Source organism: Amblyomma mixtum, chromosome 2 (assembly GCF_055824585.1).
Source record: "Amblyomma mixtum isolate Tamu chromosome 2, ASM5582458v1, whole genome shotgun sequence".
In the NCBI taxonomy this organism is placed as follows: domain Eukaryota; kingdom Metazoa; phylum Arthropoda; class Arachnida; order Ixodida; family Ixodidae; genus Amblyomma; species Amblyomma mixtum.
The window spans coordinates 321,003,492-321,022,542 of NC_143013.1; the positions used below are offsets into that span (position 1 = coordinate 321,003,492).

Here is a 19,051-nt window from a genome sequence, read left to right on the forward strand (position 1 = left end):
CTTTGGAGACTGTGAAGCTCCGAGGGACGAGGACGGGTGGCGGTCACTGTCGCCGTTTCAAAAATTTGTCGTCGCGTCAGGCCATGATGTCGACGAGGGAATTTCGTTACACGTGCCCCTTCTCTGTTGAGCGATAGCGCCATGCTCACACCGCTGCATCTGTTACATTTCTTTACGTTTATGACGAACAATGCCACCGATGCGTCATGACTTCCCTCAATCTGATTCCCCTCACCACGGCACCGCTCTAGTAATGTACTGACTCAGTTTGCTAGCGGCTTGATTGCGCATGCACTAACGGAAACAAGTCTCCAAGATGCCTTCAGTGTTTAGACGTCCGGACGCTGAGCCCGAAGACGTCGATTCGAGCCCAGGGCGACGCCAAGACACGTTAAAGAACACTGCTCTTCCTCTTTCCCTTCTTTCATTCCCTCCTTCATCTCTTCTCTCACGCCGCGGTGGCTCAGTGGTTAGGACGGTCGGCTAAAGTTGAAAAACTTCCCGCCACTCTGATTCGAACGTGGCACTCTGACGACGAAATAGCCGCAAAGTGGCGTAAGCTGACGTTAACGTGGACTCCGTGATTGCTGCCGGTGAATGGTGCAGCCTAGCAGCAGCCGAAATGAAAGCTTCTGCTGGCCGGTACCGTCGCTTCTTTACGTTTGCAACATCGTTAAAATAGATCCCGCTCCCGACAATAAAGTTCTCGCAAACAACTGGGTCCTGCAATTCAGCGACCTCAACCCCACACAGCGTGCGATGCTTTTGAGGGCTGAGGCGGCTGGTATGGCACGATAATCAGAGCGCCGAGGAGATGGCAACAAGCCAAGCTACAGATGCGGCAGCTGTCACCGCCGAGCCACCGTAATGACAGATGGGTAGAGACTAGTACGCACGGACACATTTAAGTTATGCTATAATAGTTCTCGTAGCGCTGGTTATGCAGCCTAGCGTCTTGGCGCTCTGACGAAGCGGACGCGCCGAACAGTGCGTTTGCTAACGACATTAGGCAGCCGCAGATGCTTTCCTCGTCGCATGTGCGTGCCACGGCACGAACTTCGTCGTCCAGTTCCTCTGCTGCTCCGCGCTTGTAAATCGAGGGGCGTCGAAGAAGGACCGACGCGGGCACGGAAGCTGTCCAAGTAAAGGTTTTCTTTGGATTCCAACATTGAGGCTGTCTTTTTCCCGTCTTCTTCGTGTGATAAAAGTGGACTAGCGGTTTCAAAACAAAACTTCGCTATCCGAAAACACAATCTTCATGCGCGTTTGTCGGCCTCAGAGATCCGTGATGATTTCGAGTATCGCGCCAGTGCTGACGAGATTAGCCTGCGGCGGCGACAGCTGTATTTTAGTTTTTGCGCTTTTCTACCATAGAAAAGCTTTGTTTTCTGTAAGAGTGGTCTTTTTGCGGTTAGGCGCTGGTATTCTATCGATGCAAGCGAACTCCAATTTCTTCTCAGTGTCCCTTTAATTGCGGACAACGAGGCGAGAAATGGAAATGAGAATGATAGGCCTAACAATAAGAGAAGGGAATTAGACCAAACTGGCTGAGGGATTACACGCGAGTTAATAACACATAGTAGTCGAAACCATGGATAAGATGCGCGCAGGGCATGTAATGCGAAGGCAACATAACGGACGGTCGTTAAGTGATCGACTGGATTCCAAGAGAAGGCAAGCGCAGCAAGGGATGACAGAAAGTTAGATGGACGGGTAAGTTTGCGGGGACTGGTGGTCGCAGATGGCACAGGACCGGGCTAAATGGAGAAAAATTGGAGAGGCCTACAGTGGGCGTAGTCAGGCAGATGACGACGGCTTACTAGTGATCGAGTGCCTGTAACCGGCACTACAGGCATTCATGCGTGCGGTTAGTGCACATACGGTCGCACAACGGCGATGGATGAGACGTGCTTCACCGCAATACACATCGACGCTGGGAGTAGTGACCGCAGATTTGCAAGCGAGTACGAGCAGCCGCGTCCGGGCAAACACCGACGTATTTTGGAGCGAAGACGAGGCAAATTCCAGCTCGCAGCTTACTCATTCGTGCGGAAGTCCGAGTTTAAATCCCCGTGGGCTCGAGCTTGGCGCGAGCTGAAGTGCCCCTGTTCAGCCAACGCCCCGTTTTTGTTCCTCGATGTCTAGCGTTGGTGAGGCGCGCAGACATGGCACCCTAGCCACGCGTGTATGTGGAGCGCCGATGCGGCATGCACTCAACATTCATTGGAGGACAGCGGCTCACCACCGCAAGCCTACACGTTCTGGAAGCGGGCAGCCGCAAACGGCAGAAAAGCACATGTACCTACCCCATGCTGGAATGGAGTAATTGCATTTCCCATGCTGCAAGCAAACCGGAGGACACGTGTTTGTCATGCATGCGCGTAGAAGGAAAAGCAGTAGCTTGCTGGCGCGCTCGAAATACGAGCACCGAACTCCCATTGCGAGCAGCGGGCAAACATTATAAAACCGACGCAGAGCAGTATTGAAGGATTCTGCCAAAGGTGTCACTTTCCTCGTGGATGGCAATCCAAAAGAGCACAACGGGAACGAGAAGTCGAGAAGACCGCACAGGGAGAATCAAATGGCCACACTGGCCAAATATGGCACCATTCGGGAACAATAGTTGACGTGGTACGATTTCTTCCGACGCGCGATGCTCACAACTACGGCTTTTCGACCGAATGTGTAATAACCAATTAACGCGCCAAACTCTTCATGCAGCCTACCAAGACACAGTAACGTTGTCGTGAAATAGGTGCTCCAAAAAGGGCTGATGCAAGTGCTGGACCACTGATATTCGGCTGTAAATTTCTGCTTCCAGTGCACCCGACCACAGCTCGGTCGACTGTGCTGGGCTCCCACATGGCGCAACGGGCAACCGAAGCAGCAGAAAACGTCGCAGCCAAAGCAACCGTGCCAAAGGGTGTGTACATTACATATAGAGAATTCACGGCATCCCGTCACGTCGGTCCGCGTGGCCTAATGGATAAGGCGTCTGACTTCGGATCAGAAGATTGCAGGTTCGAGTCCTGTCGCGGACGGTCGAAAATTTTTTTGTCTTTTTTTTTTTTTTTTTTTTTCAGCTTCCGTTAATAACCTGGTAGTCGAGAAGCCCCACGGAATGCTTGGAGCTGCATATATCCAGAACACTGCCGCGCCTCGGGGTGAGTGCTGCTCGCACCTTCGTGTTAGCCTTCGACCGGCTCACCCTTACGCAAACGACAAACTGAGCACATTTTTGTATCCTTCATAACAGCTGTTTATTTCGCTAAGCTGCTTTAAAATGAAGTGTTAAACACAGTGTCTGAGCTGGACCGGGAGAGTATTAACTGTTCGTGACTGCTATCCAACGACGCGTGTGATATCTCCACGTAGGCAACCCTTTGCAACTGATGGTCACGTTGTAGTGCCCAGCCAAAAGAAAAACTACAAAAAACAAGAATAAGTACAAGGGGAAAGCAAACACCCCCCCCCCCCCCCCCCCAACACACACACACACACATACTCAAGATTGCTGTGCTTTTCAGCTTTCGATCACCAAAACCCTTCGCTTTGCCCGAAGCGGCATGCGTGGCGCCCTCTAGACCCACAATAAAGCACTACGCACTAGCGCGCCCTTTTCAAATTTTGCTTACAGCATTTCGTGCGTTGCTTTTTCCTCAAAAACTACATCACGATGAATATCTAAAGAAGCGCATCAACATTCGACGACTGGGGTTGCGTTCTCTATAACGATACCATTGTCATGATGTCAAGGCTTTTCTGATTTCTTTACCTCACTTTCCTTCTCTTTCCGGTGACGGGCAGGATTCAGCAGGGACTATGTGTGCACGACGGATAGCTGCATCAAAGAAGGTACGTCGACCTTCGTGATTTGTTGGGCTCAAGGAACCTATTATGCATTGACACCAACTGGCTGAAGCGGACATTTTCCTCGGACGTATTTGCTGAGACAGGCTTGCCTGGGAGTCAGCCGGTGAGGTTTTTGATCCCTAGGTGGTGACTAATGCTCGTGTTCTTCGCCCGCGCAGGAGAGCGGCTGGCGGGTCTGGTGGATCCGGTGTTGAGCCCGTGCGACAACTTCTACGAGTACACGTGCGCCACCTGGGCAGAGGAGCACCCGGTGCCCCGCGGCGCCCAGAAGGTCTCCTACCGTTCGAGCCTGGTCGACTACGTCGAGAAGAAGCTCGACGACATGGTGCGCGGTAGGCGTGCCCCCTAACGTGCTCTCATCCAGCCCAGCTGCGCCATGAGCGTGCTGTTGCGAGCAGAAAATTGAGCAATTTTCATCATATAGGCTGCTCTGCACCTAGTGGAGTTGGTGTCACCGCCCTGATTCGCGCTCTACTTGGCGCAGCAGTGTCCTTCGGCAGGTGCACATTAAGTGCATAGTGGGAAGGTGCATCGGAGAACGCCTGAAGTTGAACAACATTGCGCAGGTGTTCTTGATTTGTTTGTCTCAGCATTGCCTTTCTGGACATGGAGAAAATTGTCCCTGAAAGTCAGGCCACGCATTTTTTAAAAGAGTTGGAGCGCAATCGAAGCTTTTGGTGTTCGGCGTTTGTTAGTAATGCTGATTATGTGCACTCATAGTCGTGGTATCGACCACAGTCACAGCAGCAGTAATGTGTGCCGCGGCTGCATGTATACAGGGTGTTTCACCTAAGACTTTACATAATATTTAAAAACATGCTTTTTGAGTTAGAAGACCGCTTTCTTCGGCATAACATTGTCAGCGGTGTAATACATAGGAATACAGCTAAGACATGCTAACTACAGGGCTGGTTAACTAATATTGAATAGTTAACTTCTTAACTAATACCGTTAGACTACGTAATTCCTGAGAAGCTTGTAGGCCTCGTAAATAATATCGACATCAGTTTTCATAATTTCGAAAACGCGGTTACCCTCGGCGCTGTGGCCCGACAAATATTGGCTACATCGCGCCAAAATGCATGCGCTTTCAAGAAGCTTGCAGGCAAGGCAACCTCTGCGGTCCACCTAACTCGATGAAATATCCAAAATTTGTTGGACCACAGCAATGAGGGTAACCGCGTTTTGGAAATTCTCAAAAAATGATATGGATACTACTTACGGCGGGCAACACGTCTCTTTGTAATTAAGGATCGTAACAGAAATAGGTAAAAAGGTAACTCTCTTCTCTCTTAACTTAACTCTGCTCGCTTCTCGCTAGTCGCGAGCGCTTAAAATACGAAAAATAAGGAGTCTTGTGGTGTGCTTTCGTTTTACATCACAATACAATACTAAATTTTGTTCGAGAGCTTTCTGCTTTTAAAAACGGGAGAAGCAGCCAATGCCAAGGCGTGGACGGTAACAAGGAAAGCGGGTATGCAAGATATGCGAAAATTATGTCTGTGAAGCTTCTCTAGAAATAAAATAAAGGAATATGGAGGCTGTGAATACAGAGCGAGGAATCGATGCTGGATAAGTTGGCGCTTTTCAGGAAAGGAAATGGCGCCGTAACTGTTTCACTTCTCGGTGGATGCCTCAACCACGACGTCAGGGAAGGGATGAAGGTTGGAGCGAAAGAATTGTGAATGGATCCTGCCCGACTTTGGCAGTTATGTAACTGAGCAGCCGATACGACCGCAAGTCACGGAGCGTCCTTCGCCCGAACACCTTTAACAATTCAGCTGGCGATCTTTTATGCCGGCATATTCAGACAGGCTAGAGTGCTGTTGAGGCTAGCTAATGCTGCAACGATCCAGATTTCGCACTTGTTGCAAAAATTGAGGAGATGGCGGCGAAATGTCCTCTTACTGAAATGTAGACCTGTGCTCGGGCTTGCCTGAAAGCCCATGTGGGTAGCTTTGGAGCATAAAGGTGCACTAATCCAGCAAGTGTGTGTGTGCACTTCCAGAGTCTTGTCTCTACGACAGCGGCACGCGTGAGTCGCCGCTCTGGCTTTGCGTCGACCCCGGTGCTCGAGGATGCCATTGGAGAACGCTATTGCTGGCCGTTAAAGAAAACTGCAGGAAAGAAAGTGATTGCGGTAGCCGGTGAAGGGAAATTTGAGCGCAGGTTTTGACGCCACTGCTGTCAGGTGGCGCGTTACGTTGCTACCCAGCTTCAGGGATCATCCCGTGGCAGCCACGTTGTGCATTCCTCCACCCTCGCCATGGCAGGTGGCGTTTCGCTTAGCTGCCAACCTGTTAGATGTCGTGCTACGCCGTCAACGCCGACGCGGAATTCAAGAAAACCTGCTCTCTAAACTCGCAGAGAACGCTGCTCCTTTGCACGTTCAGACAGCTAGCCAATTCAAGAAGCAATGGTGATTGTACGGGAACGCACGCAAAGGAAGCCGCGCCTGTAGTATGTAGTGAATGCGCAACTGGGTTCTCTAACGAGCCCTCGATGGCCACACCAGTAGACGAGATGGTCACGTGTCACCGACTGCGCACAGTCATGTTCCGAGCCGTAGCGAAAATGCTCCCAGTTATGACCAAATTCCCTATTTCAGGCCCTGCAGGAGCTTTAAAAACACCTCCTCGGTTCTTAAAATTCCCTCAAACTCAGTGAAAATGCTTGTCTAAATTTACCTTTCGAACTCCCTGAAAACTATAAAATTCTCATCACTGACGCCCCACTTGCGCCTAACAGTATAGCGCCCAGGAAGAATAGTTTCATTTTGGATAAGGCTTTTTCTCCTTTCGGCCACGCTACAAGAGATGATGCCCTCTTTCAGCCGAGTTGCGGAAGGTGCTGTCCATGCCCCTGGCGTTCAACTTCCTTTCGAGCCATGTGAAGGCCATCCTCATGAGGAATGCCTGCATGGAAGTTGGTAAGTACCCGCTGGTTGAGACGCTTCGAGTGCATGATCGCGGTTGTCAACGCAGAGCGGCTGGAGGACCGCGGTCTGGGCCCCCTGCGCGAGGTGCTGCAGAGCCTGCACCTGGCCGAATGGCCCACGGTCAAGATCGACTTCAACGAGTCCCTCATCGAGCGCGTGGCCGGCGCGCTGGGCTCACGGCTGGGCCTTTTCCCTCTCTCCTCGGTCGACGTGGACCGGGACCCCGACAATCCGGCACAGTTCGTCATCACGGTACGCGCGCATTTTAGCTCACATCGACATGGTTTTTCATTTTATGAGCGATTTCAGCGCGGCAGGCGCCACTTTAAGCCACATGTCCCCTGTGGCGCCATATGACATCACTTGAGAAGGTACAGTCTTTGTCAAAAGTAACCAGGCAGCACGTTTTTCTTCTCAGTCGTATATTAAAGCTATTATGCCATGGTTGAAAAACAGCGCACAAAAGACTAGACACAAGAGTAAAGGCGACGACAGGACAAGCGCTGAACTCACAACTAAGGCTTTATTGCGAAAACCTGGGTATATAAGGAAGGCATAATCATGTTGTGATTATGTTGTGAGTTCAGCGCTTGTCCTGTCGTCGCCTTTACTCTTGTGTCTAGTCTTTTGTGCGCTGTTTTTCAACCATGAACCTATACCAACTCGCCCAACTTAACGTTCTACTATTATGCCAGCCATCAAGCTCTAAATCTCTCTATGGTAAGAAGAACCCCTGCCCTCACCTTCAAAGAACTTCTTGATCTTTATGGAAGCCGTGAGGGCTCTGTTATACCAATGAGAAGCAAACCATGGAGCCTGGTTACTTTTGACAAAGACTGTACGTTATGCCTATAGTGGGAACGCTGGCGCCACAGTCTAGGCGTTTCATAAAGAGCATTTCGTCCACCCCACACTTCATCTTCAAAGAGTACTTATCCATTAATCGAACGTCGGCGAAATGGGTCAAACCTTTTAGGCAGACGTTAGATACTGGAATCTACATGACAGTGATTATAATTGGTGGTGTAATTTCGCCCTCGGTAGGTATAACCATTGCTGGTTCCCTCTATAATTATTGTAGTCCTTTTCCGCCACTGTGAGTCAATGATCCTTCTGTACTGGTACTTAAATGCTTTAGCTGCCCATGTGTTAACCAGTTTCCTCAGGCGTTCTTAATAGAAGATTTCACTCTAAGCTTCCTGCGCCTGAAGTGAAGTCCAGCCCAAGTACTGCCTCGTTTGTGGTTTTGCCGCAGGCACCTAGTAGCATGTGTCAACAGTTCGCTTATTTATTTGTAGGCTCGACTCAACATCCGCCCGTAGGCGCTAAACCACATTACCAAAAGTAAGCCCCGGCACCATTAATCCTTTCCAAATGCCTCTTAGTACTCCGTAGCTCGCACCTTCGTAATGCTATATATGCTTCATTATCGCGGCATCTTTTTTTTTTCGCTCTACAAGTCTTCTTGTGCTTTTCAATGTATATCTGTCCTTCGTTTAACCATATACCAAGATATCTGTATTCCGTCAGCCTGGGTATCTCATGGCCTTGTATTGTAAGCTGCTGATGAGTATAGAATCGTTCGATTTTGTCAATCGAACGATTGTGTCAATGTTGTCAATTTTGAAATAAAAACTGGTATGGCGCAAGAAACGGGGACACAGAAGGCACACAAAACACAGGACTGACGCCAACTTGCAACTGGGGTTTATTGCACCAAGCCTGCCTTTTATACCACAACCAAGCCATATCAACGAAAGCGTAAACGTTGTACATATAAAACGGCAATTCATGCGACCACTGGCAATAAAGTAACGCTGATCATTACAGAATCTAATCTAAACAGAGCTTGGGAAGCCAACTTATTTTCTGGCCAGCAGAAAAACATCAACCAAGGCAAAAAGAAAAAAGAAACAAGGCACTGGGGCATGACAAGTCCACACTAACGAATTATGAAACGCGTGATGAAGGCGAAAAAGAGCAAAAAATCGAACGACTATGAGATAAAACCACGTGAAAAAAGATGACCAACAATAACCCGGAAAAAACATGACCAACAATAACAATAAGGAGGGATGAGCGTCAAGCACCTAGCGTCACAGCACCTAGCGTCAAGTGATAAAAACTGAAGATCATTCCTGAAGAACAGTCGTCTTAGCGTCTAAGAATCTAAAAATTGTAAAACACCGAAAGAAAGGACGAAATAAGAGCACAAAACCAAGGGAAATCTGCGAACTACAAAAAACCTTCTATAAAAGACGTCTCGGCGCTGCTAAGTATAATGAAAGGCCTGCTAACGCATTTGTTGCCAGCTTTTTCGATGAAAAATGCCTCAACAATTTCTCTCTCAGTTTTATCTTTCCCACTCTTTAAAAATCTAGTTTTCTCGAATTCGGGACGGCAATCAGAACAGCTCTTGCAGTGGTCAACTAGGAAGCTTCTTTCGTTGTTGCGCAAGTTTCGGGAATGCTCACTTGCACGCTCATTAAAACAACGACCTGTTTGCCCGATGTAAACGGCAACAAAATGCGTTAGCAGGCCTTCCATTATGCTTAGCAGCGCCGAGACGTCTTTTATAGAAGGTTTTTTGTAGTTCGCAGATTTCCTTGGTTTTGTGCTCTTATTTCGTCCTTTCTTTCGGTGTTTTACAATTTTTAGATTCTTAGACGCTAAGACGACTGTTCTTCAGGAATGATCTTCAGTTTTTATCACTTGACGCTAGGTGCTGTATCTTCAGACTTCATCCCTCCTTATTGTTATTGTTGGTCATCTTTTTTCACGTGGTTTTATCTCATAGTCGTTCGATTTTTTGCTCTTTTTCGCCTTCATCACGCGTTTCATAATTCGTTAGTGTGGACTTGTCATGCCCCAGTGCCTTGTTTCTTTTTTCTTTTTGCCTTGGTTGATGTTTTTCTGCTGGCCAGAAAATAAGTTGGCTTCCCAAGCTCTGTTTAGATTAGATTCTGTAATGATCAGCGTTACTTTATTGCCAGTGGTCGCATGAATTGCCGTTTTATATGTACAACGTTTACGCTTTCGTTGATATGGCTTGGTTGTGGTATAAAAGGCAGGCTTGGTGCAATAAACCCCAGTTGCAAGTTGGCGTCAGTCCTGTGTTTTGTGTGCCTTCTGTGTCCCCGTTTCTTGCGCCATACCAGTTTTTATTTCATCATGAACCAACTCGCCCAAACTAGAGTTTTACTTGTCAATTTTGTCGACTTTGTTTTTTAGACGTAAATTCTCACTTTATTTCCGGAGTCAGAACTTTCTTCTGAGTGAATTTTTTTCCTTGAAATTGTGTGACTTTTGTGATTGTGATGTTTTATATCTCCCCTTCCGCATGCTTCCCGGTCTACTAACATACACTGCAGCTGGACGAGCCTTCGCGCGAGGTGTTCCGGCGAGGCTACTTCCTGCACTCGGAGCGCGAGCTGCTCGAGTACGAGGCGGTGACGCGAAAGGCCTTCGACAAGCTCTCGAACCCGGCGCTCAGCGACCTGCTGGGCTCGGCCGTACTCGGACTGGAGGACGAAATATCGCAGGTCTTGCCGCGCTGGTTGTGTCTAACGAAGAGAGGAAAACCCTGGCGTCGTGTGAATGCTCTGGAAAGGAGGGGAGAAAGATAGATCAACCTATACATCTGTAGAGTAGCCACTCTGCCTATACGGAGATCATGAGCAGTTTCTCCTTTTATTTTAGGGATGAGCCAAATCCAGAAACCGAAACTAAAAGGCATTATATTGTCACGTAGTGGTGACTGCAGTCGGGCGAACTGGAAAAGAGCGAGAATGTCTTCGAAACGAAACTCTTTATTTGGGCTGACTTGCGCCCGCAAAGAACTGAATCACTCGGCGGCGGCGTTGCGTGCTCGGCGGTTGTCGAATAGAATTACCACCGCTGTCGGCCGTGCTCTTTTTAAAGCTGATGGCGAACATTCGAGTTAAAACTTGGAAAGTTACTGGAACATTCTGGCGCAAACTAGAACCGGCTCCGCCTGGATGCGATCAACCGAGATAAATCTAGGCGCGTCTTGCGTCACAAACGAAGCGATAAAGCGGCGTGTCGGCAGCCTTGAAGCATGAACAAACACTACAAACAAACGCTACAAAGATTCGCGGCAATATTCTAATGGCCGGCAAATCCACACATATTTCCTTTGGCAAAACTATGGCAACGAAAGGGGCGCACCATAACGCCTAGACAACCTGTGCGCAAATCAAATTTCAAATAAAAAAATGAGCCAGGCCCTGTCGACGAACGGATAGAAATGGCCAGATCTAATTGCGAGAGCCTTCTTTATCTGCTTGAGCCTCATAGCCTGGGCTTTACGATTGACTGCGTGGGATGTCGGCGGAAGGTCTGAACCCAGAAAAGGACCATAACGAAGGGATCATTAGCGCCACCAAGGAGGAGGCAAAGATGCGCCGCTGCTACATCCAACTTTAAGTATTTAGTTGGGCTAGTTCATAGTCATCATCAGCCTGACTACGCCCACTACAGGGCAAAGGCCTATCCCATGTCTCTCCAATTAGCCCTGTCCTTCGCCAGTTGAGGCCACCGTATCCCCGCAAATTTCCTAACGACAGGACTAGTGATTGTCCTCTTTGTCTCCTATCTGTGTCTGCCATCTTGCTACTAAGCGTGAATTCGAGATTCTGCAATGAAGTAGAAGAAAATCTAGATCCTAGCCGGTTACATAAGAAAATATGCATTTTCTTACGCGTAAATATGCGTAAATATGCATTTGTATTTTTGTGTATTTCTAGAGCCATGTGAATGCGATATATCCTAAATAGCACTAGAGTTATATCAGTGTCTGTTTGTTTCTTGTTACTACGCTGTGTCTTTTTTTCATGATAACTTGCTTTATTACGTGTTATTCTTATTTGTCATGTTAGCTATGATTGTTCTTTGAAATGTATTCTGTTGTCCGCTGATTTCTGCCTTGATGGAAGCAATCATGTATTTGATATGGGGGGGCGGGAACCAGTCAAGCTTTCCAGCTTTTTTTTCCCTAACCTCCCCCATCATGTTGATGGAAATAAAGGCTATTATTATTATTATTAAGAAGGCTGTCACGTCAGCACTTGTGACAGAGGCTTGCTGTTCACACTTTCTTGTATTGGAGAAGCACGACAGTGCCCTAATTGGATAGAGCGAATTTTATGGGGTTTTTTTCTGCATAACAGCATAAAAAAAAATAAACTTTATTTTCATAATAAAAGTTTCAATTGTACAGTAGAATAAAGTAGCTGAGATCGAACTTAGATCTAAAATTTCACATCGCAAAGAGCCAAATCCAAGGTTTACTGCTGATACTGACCAAATAATCCACATAAATTTTCAGTACTTGGTGGCGTAGAGTTGCTGCAATTTCCGGAGCCCTTTACTACAGCGTCCCTCATAGCCTGAGTCGCTTTGGGTCGTTAAACCCCATAAACCATAAACCAGTATTACTGTTTATGCAGGTAAGAAACTTTCGTGCTTTACTCAGTTTAGGTGGCTCTTGGCGATTTCGAAAAAAAAAACTCATATATAAATGACCTTTTCTTGGATTAAAGGGAAGAACCTTAAAGGCTTTCTAAGCGTCCGTAATCTACTCATGCAGTGAATTGCCTTGTCAGTGACTTCGCAGGAGAACTGATCGTTGTCGATTATCCTGCTGCCTAATATGTACGAAACAGGAATTCTGTATGTTTCTTCTCGCCCACCCACGTCATCGGGGTAGGAGACGCGCGCTGAGGTGTTGCCCTAATCGCTTGCGAGCACTGCGAGCAGCGATTCTTGAAAAAGTATTTGTAAGTAATAAGGTGCACGCAGAGCTTTAAAATTTGACTCGAATAGCCAAAGACCACCTCAACAGATCTGTTGCACTAGACTATGACCATGGAAACCGTTCCAAGGAACCCTTTAAGTGCCGCTGACGCACATGGAGTACAATTTGCCGATTGCAGGCCATGGGGTCCCCCGTCCAGCTCGAGGAGAAGGTTCGCAGATATGTGAAGATGTCCGTCGCGGACCTTCCGCGCTGCAGCAAGGTAAGGTGCGCCCACGGATAGCTCCGCTTCCGCCAAAAGCTGCCTTTGTTCGTGGCATCAAGCGTATAGCATTCATTTCCTATTCATGATCTCAGCACTAAAAAGTAGATTGCCCTCCACCGGGGGAGGTGGTGTCCCGGGGAGTCATAACTCGTCATCGCAGTTCCAGTGGCTGCGCTTCCTGAACCACACGATGGAGAAAGTGCGACCCGTGCACCGGGGCCAGGTGGTCGTGGTGCGCAACGTTGCTTTCGTCAAGAAGCTCGCCGAGATCCTCGAGGGACGGCAGAGGTACACCTTCAGCGGCGTTACTCAGTTTCGCACTGCGCTGTCTGTGGCATCGTAAGAAGGGAAGCGCGGACAGTGACGGCCGCAAAAGGAAGAAAGACGACGACACAAGCGCTTTCAGAACCCTCCATCAAAGAACAAACGAAAGATCACTAGAAAAACTGATAAAAGCAAAGAACTTAATCTCACCACAAACCTGAAGAAGCCAGAAAAAAATCAGAAAGTCACATACGTGAGGTGGTAGTCAGTTTTATGCGAAGCATATTAACGTAGGTTTCCAGCCTTCGCGCGACGCCCGGCGGTGGCCACCATTGACCTTGAAGTGAGATCACATGATGTGACGTGACGTCACGTGATGACGTCACACCGGCTGCAGATGGGGCCTCATATCGCGCCGTCGGACGTCGCCCGTCGGAGGCCTCCACGCTTCGGTTCGCGCCGTCGCGCGCGACGCGGCGGCGGCGCCACCATCGCTGCATCACGTGATGTGTGACGTCACGCCAGGGATGAAGCGGCGCGCGCCCGCCGTCGCGTCAGTCTCTGTGCCCGCAACCGCGCCAGCGTCTTTGCGCCGGGCGTGTATGCGGTCAAGATGCCTCCAAACGCTAAGGACGTTAATCATATGAATGCAAAACGAATCAGTGGGGAAGCAGTTTAGACTTGGTGTTCTGTAGAAATGCTCAAAGACAATACAGAGTAAGTGACGTGCAAACCAAGAGTCAAGCATTTACGGACCATAAGAGTGTGTTTGTCGGGCTGCAAAGAATAAAGTACGACGATTAACCTAAAACCACGTCTCCGTTACTTAGCCCCATCCACACTGAGGCAGCTGCTTAACATGCTTCGCATCCACTGGGCTTAACCTTGATAAGCCTCCAATTTTTTTTTTTTTGTTACTTGAACACAATCGGAGCCTTTCTTAGGTATGTGGAACGCCTTGATCAATTCGCGTGTGCGCATATCTCTTCGCGTGGCCAAAATGGTTGACTCTTTGAAAAGGGCACACACGATTTCCATTTTCTGCAGTGCGCTGGCAGATGCGGAATCCTCGGATCAGACGCGGATATTTCGTACTGTGATGGTTACGACTGTATTAGTGAGCAAATGCAGTGCAAGCGGCAGCTTGTCGGGCTATACGAGAAGCTTGCGCGATTGGGGGAAACATCCAGCGGATAGAGCGCCTTTAGGGGGGGCATGACCGGCCACGCAACACACATTTATAGTGGCGTTTTAAAACGATGGCTCCGAAATGGCGCGCCATATTTTCTCACACTCTTCTTCAAAGCACTCGCCAACTGTTAATAAGCAGCCGCCTTCGTGGGTCCTCATTAAAACGAGAAAAATATTTTTGAAAGTTTTGCACACGAGTGTTTCAGTGGGCTGCGCTCCCGTTCTGTGCCCCACGCGGACGTAACGCAGTGTGTTAAACATACCTTGCCTTAGAAATGACGCTTCATACATTCACGAGTTGTTCTAGGATGAACTTGGTTGTTCTTCACGAAGTGCCGCCGTCATAGGTGATATGTGAATTCACAAAACTGCTTCAAAAACGTTTCCTTCCACGACGCTAACCCTACTTCACTCATCGGTTCCGGTAGAGCGATAGTTGCGGCGTACGTGAGCGCCCCCTGTGTATGTAAACGTGGTGTTGTTCTATACACCGTCCTGTCTTCGCGACGTAACGCTTACCGCATTTCAAGGGCCGGTGGTAAACAACTAGAGTTTTGCAAGGCACGTACCAGAACTATAGCCTGACCTTTTGCATCATTTGGGGTCTTTTCCTTGCTTCTGTTTAGTTCATCTGCTTACGAATGCGCAAGCCCTAGAAAGCTTTATCACAACAGATAATATTGTACGGCTTCTCCAACTCGCTATCTTCTGTGACCTTGAACCAGCGTTTATTAGCGATCTCCTGCGGCAAGCATCTGCCCTTGAATGACCTTGGAGCCGCCCTGCGCAGGCGCACCATCGTCAACTACCTGGGCCTGAAGGCGCTGCTGGTGTTCTCTCCGCTGCTGGCGCCCAGCTCGGAAGGGGGCATGGCCGCGCTGCGGGGCAGCCTGCTCACGGGGCGCCGCGAGCAGCTGCCCAGGTGGCGGCTGTGCCTGCGCCTCGCCGAGGACGCCATGCCGTTCGCCTTCCTCGGCATGTACCACGACGCGTTCGTCAGGGAACACAACGTGCTCCAGCTGCGAGCCGCACTCGGCAGGGTCAAGGACCTGCTGGCCGCCTCCCTCGAGGATGTCGTCTGGCTAGCCTCCAAGGACGCGCCCAGAGCCCTAGAAAAGGTGTCACGTTGACAGTCGCCGCACTCTCGTCTGACACGACGGGAGGGCACTTAATGAGACGAGAGAGTGAACCCTAGAAGAGTGCGCTGAGGGGCTAGTTGGTGCATGCGACTTAATAATAGCTGCGCAAGAAGGACGGGACAACAGAGAAGAAGCACATGGGACGAGCGCAGTTTAACAACTGGCTTATTGCATTAACGCCGCCTTCCTTCAACAGCAAAGCGCGTGTGCAACAACCGCAGAAAGCCAAAATAAAAGGCGTAATCATCTCGTCACTGTACGAACAACAATGAAGAGGCACAGAGACACACACAGGCACTATCTAACAACTAATTTTGTCTTCTTGAGAACGCATACTTATACACCTGTCCACGCATGCTCAAACGCTATCTGGAGCCACAATATTCATGCCAAGGGCTGTTAACGCAGACGCGAGCGCAAAAAAATTGATTTCAGCTGCGTACAGAGCCACGGACGTATCACTAATACAGTCTACTGTTTTTTTCTTTATGTGGAGGGCTTCCAAAGTCAGCCGCGCGTGTTTATTGAAGTTTTATTGAAGTTCATCTGGTCAACCTGAGAAATTCCGACACCATGCGGCACAAGTGGATTGGGGCCTCACTAACACATTGGCCAGGCGCTAATCTCACGATTTCCAAGGCTTCATGAATTTTCGCATTCTTTCTTTTGCCTCTGCGTCCGATAACTTTAGTCCTGCCGAAAAGCGGAGTGATGTATTCTTGGTCATCATGCCTGTAGGTCCCCCCCCCCCCCCCCCCCCCTCCCCCCACCCCTTAAAAAAAAAGGCATGGACGAGAAGAGCTTGTTCGTACTCGATAGCCAGCAAACTATAGCGTAAATCTTAAGGATATTTACCTTTTTTATTTCAAACTGAATTTCAGAAAAGATATTCGGCGTACGTTTATCGTTTACTTTTGTTCGTTCAAATCGAAAACATCAACCACTGACCATTGAGAACCTCCGTGAAAGGCCGCAATCCTCTCGAGCAAGCTGCGTAACACTCTGCGTGGAGAAACAAATTCTTCGAGAGTCTGCGGTCACTATCTTGTTCAAACTAGCCGAATTTTACTTTCAGCTGAAGCGCCTTGACTTTGTCGAGTTCTTTCCCGCCTGGGTGATGAGCGAGGAAGAGCGCAATGTCTTCTACGAGTCGGTAAGTACACCTCCTCTCACTTATACTGCATGCTACGAAGGCATTCATGATAAGCTGACGCCCTACATCAGAGCAAGCAAAATAGTAGACAGGAGTAGAGTGCCATCAATGAAAACTTCCATACATATCTGAGAAGCGTTCTCTTTTCTTTTGTGTGCGGATTTCCGTAAGATGTATGGTCCCTTTAATCTTGTGAGTCGGAAGCAGAGTATTCGCCTTCGTATTCTGTAAAAACGTACGCTCTTCTGCGTGTGCACTGTGGGCTTATCAGTGTTGTGATCAACGTTTTAAAAGATGTTGAAGTATGTAAGCGTAGCAAGCGCCTGTGCCGCGTTTTTTTAGCGTTCTGACTGCGCTATTGAGCGCGTTACTAATTATTTCGCCGCTTTAGGTGATGAGCAGAAAACTAGCGGAAAAGCACAGGTTCGCGTTTGCTGAAGCGATCTCTTCTGTACTTTTTTTATAGCGCGTCGGCTTGCCTTACATCCCACTCGTACAATCGCGCATGCATGGTTGTTCTTGTTACAGCTCCCGGCATATTTCTTATTGACACATTTGGGTTTCCTAGCAACACTTGAGAGCGCGAGATGCAACCGCTGCAAAAAAAAAAAAAAATGACGGACGGACGATTTAGCGCGGTTAGGCCATACCGCTGCTACACGCGCGTTTCGAATGCATTCCAACCGAATGTCATTCTACTCGACTGCCGAACTTTGCAACTTTGCTCAGCCGCCCACCTGCCGAGGACGGCTGAGCGTCCGCCGATCGGATTCTTCGGTGTCGACAGCCGAAAAGCTTGTCCCTCTACAATAATATTGCATCGGATAATCTCCGTAAAGACGACGTGGAGGAAGTGCCCGGTGTGTGCGCGCTGTCCGCTCGGTGTTCGCTGTGATCTGTGCCCTGTGCTCCGATCGTCCTTGTGCCTGCCCCTGTGTGACCTTCGCCTACAGCTCCTCCCGCCGTGACACTGCCCATCACTCCCCTTTGTATCTTTGTACGGCCGCCAGCCCCTGCTGCCTCTGGACACGCTGCTTCCCACTTCTACTGATCCGCCATCTGCATATGCCCACGACGCCATTACTCGTGCTGACTGCCCCCGCCAACACGCACGCTCCCGGCTACTGGCTTCCCGAGAAGTACGCTTCCCCAGAATCGCTAGAAGTACGAATTTCAGTTGGTATAGCTCCAAGAGCAGCGCAGAGTCAAATACCGCGACCGCGTAGGGTGAAGCCGAATTTCAGGATGACAGTGAAGTTCGCGGTGCTGTACATTGTTTTGCCGCATCCGGTTCGCGTTAGTGGAATGCCCATTACGTTCTTTCTCTTGCGCCCTCCGCACAACTGCAGAGAAGGGGGTGAGTCACACTTGCTACCCGGCGGGATAAGGGGGCGCCGGATAGCGGAGGATTACGGGAAAGGTCAAACTCCCTCCAGGGACGGATAAATTAGGTCGCATCCTGTTGTGCACGTGCTTGCGGCGAGGCGGATCCGCGTCACAGTGCGTGGCTTTTGTCCCATGTCTGCAGCGGCGTGCGTTGACAGCTTGAAGCGCGGTCAACAGGATATTGCCACGCTAGCTGCAGGCATAAGGAGTGACGATGCTGAACAGATGGGTTGAAGTGACTTTCCTTGAACTTGGGTCAACCGGACGTTGAAATAATCTGCATCATGGGACAGTGAGAGTGTTCGCGAAGCTAGCAGCAGGAAAGCATAATTCTCCAAAATCGTGATGGTAGAGAGTGTACATATGTGTACAGTGTTTGTCGCGATGAGTTACCTTCTTTCCCCAATCATTGATTTGTTCTGTTGTCTTTTCCGAATTTTTTATTGGTGATGTTTTCCTTTCCCCAATAATTTATTGGGTGGTTGTTTGTGCAGTTATCTGATTGGTTATTCTCCCCACCGAGGGCGGGGGCATAGGGTTTAAAACCAGCTGTTTCGGCAGGACCGAGTGCTGGTTTCCTCACGTAGAACTTCGAGTCAGTCAAGTGCAAATATGTTTTCTTTTTGCTTGTATCTTCCTTTGTGCTATTAATTTTTATTAAAAGTTAACCTCTCCAGAAGTGTCCTCTAGCAATGTGATTGAGTAATTAGAATCTGCAAGACGTCAAGCATCCTTCAACAATCATCATCAACCCAATTTCCCTCTACAAGATCCAGAGGGGACTTCAATTATGACGTCACAAAAACATGCACAGGCGTTTAGTCTAGAGCAGTGGGCGTAGTCAGGCTGATGACGATGACTCGTCAGAAATATCGCAGAAGAAAGACCCCACACCCGCGCCTTCACATACGCCCTCAACCATGGAACTTCCAACCCAGTCTTGATAGCCATGCTTGGAAGCATAGCCCCAGCAGGAAGGACTAATGCTTTAACCTGTTAATAGCGCCCATATATGCGGACTTGGTCATTCTCGGCTTTCATTCATCATAGGTCCCTGGGTGTCCTC

The 19,051-nt window shown here is 48.9% G+C and overlaps 1 protein-coding gene and 1 non-coding gene across 6 annotated transcripts in view; both read left to right on the top strand.

Annotated features, from left to right (window-relative positions):
- The first annotated feature begins 1,517 nt into the window (after positions 1-1,517).
- Positions 1,518-19,051, top strand: part of LOC149365152 (neprilysin-1-like) — a 67,125-nt gene continuing 49,591 nt past the window's right edge. For all 5 annotated transcript variants that reach the window (XM_089575243.1, XM_089575242.1, XM_089575245.1 and 2 more), the window contains exons 1-12: positions 1,518-1,713; positions 2,822-2,923; positions 3,084-3,164; positions 3,808-3,855; positions 4,032-4,205; positions 6,707-6,802; positions 6,858-7,063; positions 10,183-10,353; positions 12,766-12,849; positions 13,013-13,140; positions 15,098-15,425; positions 16,522-16,599. In XM_089575243.1, coding sequence (XP_089431369.1) covers positions 2,863-2,923; positions 3,084-3,164; positions 3,808-3,855; positions 4,032-4,205; positions 6,707-6,802; positions 6,858-7,063; positions 10,183-10,353; positions 12,766-12,849; positions 13,013-13,140; positions 15,098-15,425; positions 16,522-16,599 — 1,455 coding nt within the window. In that variant the 5' untranslated portion in view covers positions 1,518-1,713; positions 2,822-2,862. The remainder of the gene's footprint in view (positions 1,714-2,821; positions 2,924-3,083; positions 3,165-3,807; positions 3,856-4,031; positions 4,206-6,706; positions 6,803-6,857; positions 7,064-10,182; positions 10,354-12,765; positions 12,850-13,012; positions 13,141-15,097; positions 15,426-16,521; positions 16,600-19,051) is intronic.
- TRNAR-UCG (transfer RNA arginine (anticodon UCG)) lies at positions 2,969-3,041 on the top strand. Its single transcript has one exon. It is a non-coding gene; the product is annotated as a tRNA-Arg (tRNA).